This window comes from Staurois parvus, unplaced genomic scaffold (genome assembly GCF_062004578.1).
Source record: "Staurois parvus isolate SC_StPar_1 unplaced genomic scaffold, SC_StPar_1.0 ptg000538l, whole genome shotgun sequence".
In the NCBI taxonomy this organism is placed as follows: Eukaryota; Metazoa; Chordata; class Amphibia; order Anura; family Ranidae; genus Staurois; species Staurois parvus.
In genome coordinates this window covers 5038297-5047591 of record NW_028318334.1, presented here as the reverse complement: position 1 = coordinate 5047591, position 9295 = coordinate 5038297, and the positions used below count along the sequence as shown (strand labels likewise).

Here is a 9295-nt window from a genome sequence, read left to right as displayed (position 1 = left end):
GTTGAGCGCTATATCGAGGAAAACATTAATCCTAGAGGGTTACGTGTTCAGATATTTCCCAATGTTAGAAATATAACCATGGCATTTAAGACAGCATGGGAGAATACCTTACAAAGTTGCTTGAGGAGTATGATGCAATTACTTCCTGAACAATATAATAAAGAACTCAATGAGATTGATGAGGAGGTTGGAAAACTCTACACTCAACATCAAACCCTCTGCTCACATCCCGAGTTTGTTATTAAAAACAGAGAACTATAAGAACATCTTGAATGGTTAAATATTGCCTTAATACAACAAAAAGAGCAAGAATATTTGAGAGATAAGATTGCTTTTTCCAGTAATTATGCATATAAATTGCCGGAAGGTGGTCATAGATGTCTGTGGGCTCAGAAAAGAGCACAGCATAACAAAAACTCTTGTGTACAAGAACAGCACGGGATAGAATCAGGCTCCTCTAATGCCTCTACTTTATCTCGTACTTCACAGGGCACACACGGCGCTCATTGGACACTGTTTATCTCGGAAGAGACCTAAAGACGGTGATGGTAACTCCGCACCGGGTGGTAGTGGTAAGAAAAGATTGGTAGAACAAGGGACCCTACCCCCCAATCCTAATACACTTCATTCACAATCTAGTTTTTCACAGATAGGGGCAGTTGTCCCCAATGCATTCAGATTTAATACAGGAGATGATGGTACTCCTGATACACTTTTTCCTACTTCACAATTACAGTATCTGTTCACTTTGAACACACACAATCCATTTCTAATACTGATTCAAATTTTTTAGTAATACAATTTCAGGCAGAGACAACGACTATATCACGCCCACTCACAGGCACTATGGACTCATTTCTCATAAAGATGACACCCCAGAATTAGGCCGTAATGTTATTAACCTTTCTTCACATAATCTCACTGTGATTGAACATGATGTACTTAGTTTGGGTCTTACTTTCTGTCCCACCCAACAATTAGATCATTTTGAGGTCACCAAAGATATTCATCTATTTGCAAGGAAACCTACTTATAAATATGTGTTCGATGAGGAAAGTAAACAGAAAAAAAAGTGATAAACCATTAAAAGATCAGTGGAAAGATTTTAGGGTTAGAGATTACCGTGCTTTAAAAGATCTTATGGATTTACTAGAAGAAAATGAAGGCTCAGATGGGACAATAGAACATACCTCTTTTCCTGACTACCCACAATTCCGAAGATTAAGAAGAAATCGGATAAGTTCCCACCCCTACAAACCAACCCTATTGTTCTATTTTGGTTATGATTATTTTATGCTTAATAAATTGTTATGGTTTTACATGCTAGTGTTGTCTTTTACTGTGCCTAAAAAATCAGCTGTTAAAAAAAGTCCCTGCACCTTTCCAAAAAATGCATTGCAGGAAGCTGCATAGATGTGAATGGGACCCATAGGAAATTAGGTTAAATGGATTGAAGTGCATTTCTGTGGACCTGCAAATGCACTAAAAACTGCATGAATGTGAACCTAGCTTAAATTTGCGTTTAGCAATGAAAACAAAAAATCAATCAATGGTGATTGGGGAATCAGTGGTGGAGAAGGATCTGGGGGTTCTGGTAGATCACAAGCTTAATAATGGCATGCAATGCCAAGCTGCAGTTTCTAAAGCGAGCAAAATCCTCTCTTGTATTAAAAGAGGTATAGACTCCAGAGAGAGAGAGATATCATATTACCCCGGTACAAATCATTAGTAAGACCTCATCTGGAATATGCAGTTCAGTTTTGGGCACCAATTCACAAAAAGAACATTGGGGAAGCTCAGCTATGAGGAAAGATTAGAGAAACTGAATTTATTCTCTCTTGAGAAGAGGAGATTAAGGGGAAATGATCAACATGTATAAATACATCAGTGGTTCATATAGTGAACTCGGTGTAGAATTATTCACCCTGAGGTCATCACAGAGGACAAGGGGGCACTCTTAACGTATGGAGGAAAAGAAATTTAATATCCAAATATGGAAAGGTTTCTTCACAGTGAGAGCTGTGAGCATATGGAATAGACTTCCTCAAGAGTTGGTTCTGGCCAGCTCAATGGATTGCTTTAAAAAAGTCCTGGATTCTTTCCTAGATACACAGAATATAACTGGATACTAACATTTATAGGTAAAGTTGATCCAGGGAATATCCGATTGCCTCTCGGGAGATCAGGAAGGAATTTTTTCCCCTGCAGGATCAAATTGGATCATGCTTTGCTGGGTTTTTTTGCCTTCCTCTGGCTCAACAGTGCGTGTAGGATTATAACTTTTCGTTATGGTTGAATTGAATGGAATTTTGTCTTTTTTCAGTCAAATTAACTATGTAACAACATGTGTCAAGAGGAAGCAGTAGTAAAACCTGAACAGTGTTAATTTTGATGTCAAATTTTGATTTAATTTTAGTCAGTCTTTTGACCAAAATGCCATTTTAGTTTTGTTGTATATTAGTTATCTGAATTGTTTTAGTTTAAGTGTATTTTAGTCAACTAAAATCTGTTACAGAAATCTGATGGGCTTAGTTAAATTTTAATGCATTATTTAATGAGATAGTTCATCTTTAAAAAAAAACTGCCTATGCAGATAAGGGTGCCTGAAGATAAAAATAGAATGTGCAGATCTGACTAAAGTTGAATAATGCCCTTCCTATAGGTATAGGTCATTTACCTATCTCATGAAGCCTGACTGGAATACTCCCAGGACGTTACTATGTGAGGCCTAGTCATTACTGCTCACCTCCAAATATTCTATGGTCAACTGTTAGTGATATTAAAACAAAGTGGAAACAACTGGGAACAACAGCAACTCAGCCACCAAGTGGTAGGCCACGTAAAATGACAGAGTGAGGTCAGCGCATGCTGATGGGCACAGTGCGCAGAAGTCACCAACTGTCTGCAGAGTCAATAGCTAAAGACCTCCAAACTTTTTATGGCCTTCAGATTAGCACAACAACAGTGCGAAGAGAGCTTCATGGAATGGGTTTCCATGGCCAAGCAGCTGCATCCAAGCCTTACATCACCAAGTGCAATGCAAAGCGTCGGATGCAGTGGTGTAAAGCACATCATCACTGGACTCTAGAGAAGTGGAGAAGTGTACTCTGGAGTGATGACTCACGCTTCTCTGTCTGGCAATCCAATTAACTTATCTGGGTTTGGCGGTTGCCAGAACGGGACTTGCCTGACTACATTGTGCCAAGTGTAAAGTTAATAGAGGGGGGATTATGGTGTGGGGATGTTTTTCAGGGGTTGGGCTTGGCCCCTTAGTTCCAGTGAAGGGAACTCTTAAGGTGTCAGCATACACAGACATTTTGGACAATGTCATGCTTACAACTTTTGTTGGAACAGTTTGGGGATGGCCCCTTCCTGTTCCAACATGACTGCGCACCAGTGCACAAAACGAGGTCCATAAAGACATGGATGAGCGAGTTTGGGGTGGAGGAACTTGACTGGCCTGCACAGAGTCCTGACCTCAACCCCACAGCACACCTATGGGATGAATTAGAGCGGAGACTGTGAGCCAGGCCGTTCGGGGGGGGGGGGGGGCGTTTGAGGAGCATTAATAGCATTAACCCCTTGATGCCGACGTCACACAAATATGCGGCCTCAAGGAACTGGGCTTTTTTCCGTGGGGCCGCATATTTGCGTACCTGTCTTTGTGCTGGGAGTCCCAGGTCCTGTTCTAATGATAGGGACCTGGGATTCCCGATTCCGGGTCACATGATCGCTCTGATAGCCTCTGATTGGCTATCACAGTGATCAGTTACTGTGCGGCCCGGCCACCTTGTTTTTTTTCTCTCTCTATGAATGGAGGAGAGAGATACGTTGGCATAGAGAGAAAAAAAAATGTTTGTAAAAAAAAATATATATATATATATATAAATAAATATTAAAAAATTAAAGAAAAAATAAAGAAAAAATACCTAGATCAAGGTTTGATCTAGTTCAGTGCCAGGGTTATTGTTTGGGTCAAGGTCAGGATTAAGAAAATATTAGTATTAGTGTCAATGTCAGTGTGTTTTAGGTAAAAAACCAAAATGTGCACTATTGTTTCTGGGCTGTACTACAGGTACAAACAACAAATAACATACACATATATGTGTCGTCAAGAGCTGGAGAATTTATTTTGGGTTGTTCTTTGGTGGTAGGTTATGGTAGTAACAAGAAACACACAGCTAAATAAAAAAATATTTTTTTTTACTATTTTGGTCCAGTTTTCCTTTGATAATAAAAAAAAAATCAGGAGGTATCCATTACCATTTACCACCAAATAAAAGCCCAATTTGTCCTGAAAAAAAGTGCGATATAATTCACCTGGATGTACAAAGTAGTTGATATGTCCTAGATTGTAAGTTCTTAGGAGCAGGGCCCTCCTCACCCTCTTGTATTGAACTGTATCATTACTGTATTGTCTCCCATTATATTGTAAAGCGCTGAGCAAACTGTTGGCGCTATATAAATCCTGTATAATAATAATAATGTAGGGTTTTACTAACACATGTCAACGTTGCAAAATAGTGCTTTGGCATTTACATTTGTTTTACCCTTAGGCGTGAAGGGGTTAAACTTCATTTTAGGCATTTGTGGTGCGGTTTTAACGCTTGGCAAACGCCTCAATAACGCTCATAGGACATTTGGGGAGCATTAAAAACACTTCCCAAACGCCTGTCAAATGCTATAGGGGCATTTGGCGAGCATTATAAATGAGTCTAGTGTGAACGAGCCCTCACATGTATAGGCCAACACGTGACATCCATGACTGGGTTTACATATCCCCACTATTAGCCCTTGTTTTAAAGCACTTCTCTCCACTCTCTGTAGACTCTCAGAAACACCTCAAACAACTCTAAAGTCCAGGACTAGCAACGCTTTCAATGAAGGGGGACAAAAATCCCCAATTCCACGTCCCCTACATTTAACTACAACTCAGCTTCCCGTGACAGAAGGACTGGAGTTGGAGCTGAGGGTCGCCTTATAACCTGTCGGCGCCAACCACAACATGGCGCCCGCTAGTGACAGAGCGGATGGCGGATGCAAGGAGAGTTTGCCTCGGAAGTGTTCAGTCCCAGCATGGAATGAAGAGCCGTATGGGCTGCAGCGGCAAGTAAAGTCTCTGCTTCAACTATGGCAGCGCTCGTCAGATTAGGAGTAAGTACGGGGTAGGGATTCCCCCCCTTCCGGTGGCTGCGAGTGGTACGGTCTGTAGTGTCGGGGGGCGGGCCGGTGCTGAGGAGGTCAGTTTATGTGTGTGATGTGGGGAGGACAGGTACATTGTGTGACACAAGGTGACCCCGACTTCTCCTCACATACACTGGCCATCCTCTATGTACAGAGTGTGGGGGAGTTCCACCAATAAAAGTCCATCTCCACACTATATAGATATATTTCTTTATAACAGATTGGGAAGGATTTCAATGCTCTGGCAGACTGTGGGATTGGTAGCCTTTATTCTGGAGAATTGTTACTCCTCATTACATATATGTATCTCCAACTTAGGGGTTCCTTCACACGTGTGGTCAGGAGGGGGCAGTAACACTAGGAATGGTTTTACTACCAGCTGACCCCCCACCTGAATAATGTTGCCATATTGCCGCTTCCAACCAGCACCCATCCTAGCCCCCATTGTACGGGATTGCGGTGCGGCATTTCCAGGTTTCTTTATTTCGGGCAATGAGCAGCCAGCATATCACATCTTCACCATCTTCCAAATGAGAAGGTCTTCAGAGTGGTGGCAAAGGCACATGCCAATGTGGCTCCTTCATTCACACCTCATACAACTTCTCAATCCAGGTCTATATTCCTCTCCCCTCCAGTGACATGATGTCTGTGAGCACTGGAGATGGGCTTGGGCCATGACGTCTGTGAGCACTGGAGATGGGCTTGGGCCATGACGTCTGTGAGCACTGGAGATGGGCTTGGGCCATGACGTCTGTGAGCACTGGAGATGGGCTTGGGCCATGACGTCTGTGAGCACTGGAGATGGGCTTGGGCCATGACGTCTGTGAGCACTGGAGATGAGCTTGGTCCATGACGTCTGTGAGCACTGGAGATGAGCTTGGGCCATGACGTCTGTGAGCACTGGAGATGAGCTTGAGCCATGACGTCTGTGAGCACTGGAGATGGGCTTGAGCCATGACGTCTGTGAGCACTGGAGATGGGCTTGGGCCATGACGTCTGTGAGCACTGGAGATGGGCTTGGGCCATGACGTCTGTGAGCACTGGAGATGGGCTTGGGCCATGACGTCTGTGAGCACTGGAGATGGGCTTGGGCCATGACGTCTGTGAGCACTGGAGATGGGCTTGGGCCATGACGTCTGTGAGCACTGGAGATGGGCTTGGGCCATGACGTCTGTGAGCACTGGAGATGGGCTTGGGCCATGACGTCTGTGAGCACTGGAGATGGGCTTGGGCCATGACGTCTGTGAGCACTGGAGATGGGCTTGGGCCATGACGTCTGTGAGCACTGGAGATGGGCTTGGGCCATGACGTCTGTGAGCACTGGAGATGAGCTTGGGCATCCTCTGAACTCCAAACTTGCATTCTAATTTATTTATTTTTTTGTCTCCAGAACATTCCCACCCAACAGCTCATGAAAACAAAGAGGTGGGAATGGTGCATGGCTCATTGGAGTCATAAAGAGCACATTATTTTATTCAATTAGAGATAAGTTCATTGGACGGCCAATGTCCTCTCTAGTGAGCACCTTGCCAGGTTGGGTGTCTTCAGCCATCTTGTTTGGTGGTTATGGAGGATATAACTTCCTTGCTTGCTCGTGGGATTTCAGTAATCGCAGAACTAAGGTGTGCTGAGAACATACTCTACTGCGCTGTGTACATGTTAAAGCATCTTGCAAAGAGGAAGATAAGCATTTACTGTGAAAGAGGCATAGGGGGCGATTCAGTGGGGGCTCTTTCACATGGGTGGCAGCAGGACCACTGATTGGACAGTACAGCTGGCCCTCCTGTACTGGGCCCCATTAGTTCAAAAGGGGATGTCAGGCACTTGCCAAGCAGGAGGGCTAGCTGTACTGCCTTATTGCTAACAATTGTGACTCTTGTTGATTCCCTTGCAGTGCTGCTGGCTTCTATTCCTTTTTCTCCTTCCAGCTGTGCTGCAGAGGGCGTTGCTCTTGGAACTGCACCCCTTTCCAGCTGCTTCCCGGGCCCCCCTATGTTCCCTTTTTCCCCTCAGTGTTTCCGTCTTCCCTTCTCCACCCTCCTGCCGGTAGCGCTGCCAGCACACGGGGATTGTTTCAAGATTGAGAGTGGTGGGATGGGGAGGTGGTAAATATGTCATACTTACCTGCCTTTTCCTTTCCTGAATGAACACAATGAGTGATTGCACCTGTATCCATTCATCACTGAAGCATAGTAAACGGTGTTTTCTATGCTTCACTTTGTGAAGGAATAGGAGCCTCAATGCAGAGGCTTCTATTCATTCATATGCAGTGCAGCCAAAGCTGCAGTGAAAAAGGGAGTGGTTAACCTATGCCCTCAGACCCTTTCTCTGTCTCAAATGTCTGTTTTGACCCCTGCTAGTTCACTAAATGCCCTCAACAGAGCAGTTAAAATTAAAACAAAAATAAATAAATTCTAAATAAAACAAAAAAAGGGATTTGTTCATATGTCAACAAGTGAAGAGCAGTCAGCATTTGGATTACTCTTCGGATTTGCATTTGACAGGCAGTGAGGAGACGTATTGCTTCCTTACTGCCTGCCTTAACCCTGCACTAGCTCACTGCATTGCAGAGCAGTGCTATCCGCTTGAATGGGTCTTGCTCAATGGGGGTATATCATTTCTGCCATGGCTGAGAAGCATAGCATCACAATCATGACATTTTACCAAAATAATAATTTGATATTTTTGGAAGAGGGGGTTGGGGCCTATACGGGGCCCAGTAATTTGTAACAGCAGCCTTGGGTGTCAGTCTTCATGGTGGATATTTTTCAGGGGGCAATAGAGCAGCAGCTGCCAGACATTCAAGAGGCAATACCACCACCTCCGAAATGTCTTATTGAAATAAAGCACTACAAATTTGACTTGAGCAGGTGGCTTCCAGATGTTGGATAATGCAAATGACCTCAGTGGTCACGTTTTACAGGCAGTGCCTCCTGCCAAACTCTGCAAGTCGAGTTAAACTTGCATGGCTTGATTTGTAGCTTCACTGCTGTGTTATCGAAAGTCCTTAGTCCCATTTGCACTTTCCACAATGATCTTGTCTTCGTGATGATTTCTCTCATTTGTCTAACCTTGACAGGGGTGCCTTACACAATGTATTCTTCATCTTCCTCACCTGGTGCCTCGGAGTTATGCACTTGTTTCATATTGCTGCAATGTTTCATGTTGTTACATACGACCTCTTGATGTACATGTTATGGGTTCTCCTCATACCTGGTTAGAAGACAACGTGTTATGTCAAGACTGACATGTGCATGCATCCATTTGTCTTCTTTTTGATATGGTATTTCTATATGTTCAGTAAAGACTTATTGAAAATAAGTGTGCATGGCCATGATGCTCTGGCATAGTATATGTGGTGGTATAAACAGGGGTCAACCACCTGGTTTTATCACCCTTTTGCTACCTGTGTGCTACCCTCTAAAACATTTGCAACACTTTTCTGGCGGTAGGGTTCCTGCAGAAGCAGGCATTTGTCCATAGGTACATAGTGTTCTAAATGTCAGTAGCTCTTGGTGCATGGTCTAGCCACAGCTGCTCTCATAGCGTTTTGTAGGCTGCTGGCGGTGGGGCTGGATGGTGCACCTATGGCCTCCACCCACACCTAAGGCCCTATTCACATTTGTGAATGGGGAAATGACCAATTACACACAGGAGACATAGCCGGGGTTCTTGGTGATTAGCAATCAGCAGCCATAATAGGAGGCTGACAAATCCCACAGCTAATTACGACTGCTTGCATGTAATCGCTCTTGGAGCAATTACCTATGAATGATTGGCCCTGGATGCAGAAAATCTGCACTGGGATCTCAGGTACACTGATAAACTGCCAATGTGTATGGGGCCTTATAATGTATCTCCTGATAGGGCAGAAGCTTGGAGGCAAGCTGCACATGCTCAGTTTGATATGTATTGCTAGAGAGTTTTTTTTTTTTTTTCTTGGCAGAATGCATGTAATTAGCACAGGGCCATATATAGAAATGCAGCGCTAAAAAATTATAATATATATCATCAAAATAGGATAAATAAATATAAAAATTACAATAGTGTAAATGTGACAATAGGCGCAAACTGATGCGCTGATATGTGACTGTGGAATTGCCTTAGAAGG

The 9295-nt window shown here is 43.6% G+C and overlaps 1 protein-coding gene across 1 annotated transcript in view; it reads left to right on the top strand.

Moving 5' to 3' along the window:
- Positions 1-5026: 5026 nt before the first annotated feature.
- The window catches only part of UQCC1 (ubiquinol-cytochrome c reductase complex assembly factor 1), a 210568-nt gene continuing 206299 nt past the window's right edge, over positions 5027-9295 (top strand). The window contains exon 1 of the mRNA XM_089690642.1: positions 5027-5154. Within this exon, the coding sequence (XP_089546768.1) occupies positions 5131-5154 (24 nt within the window). The 5' untranslated portion in view covers positions 5027-5130. The remainder of the gene's footprint in view (positions 5155-9295) is intronic.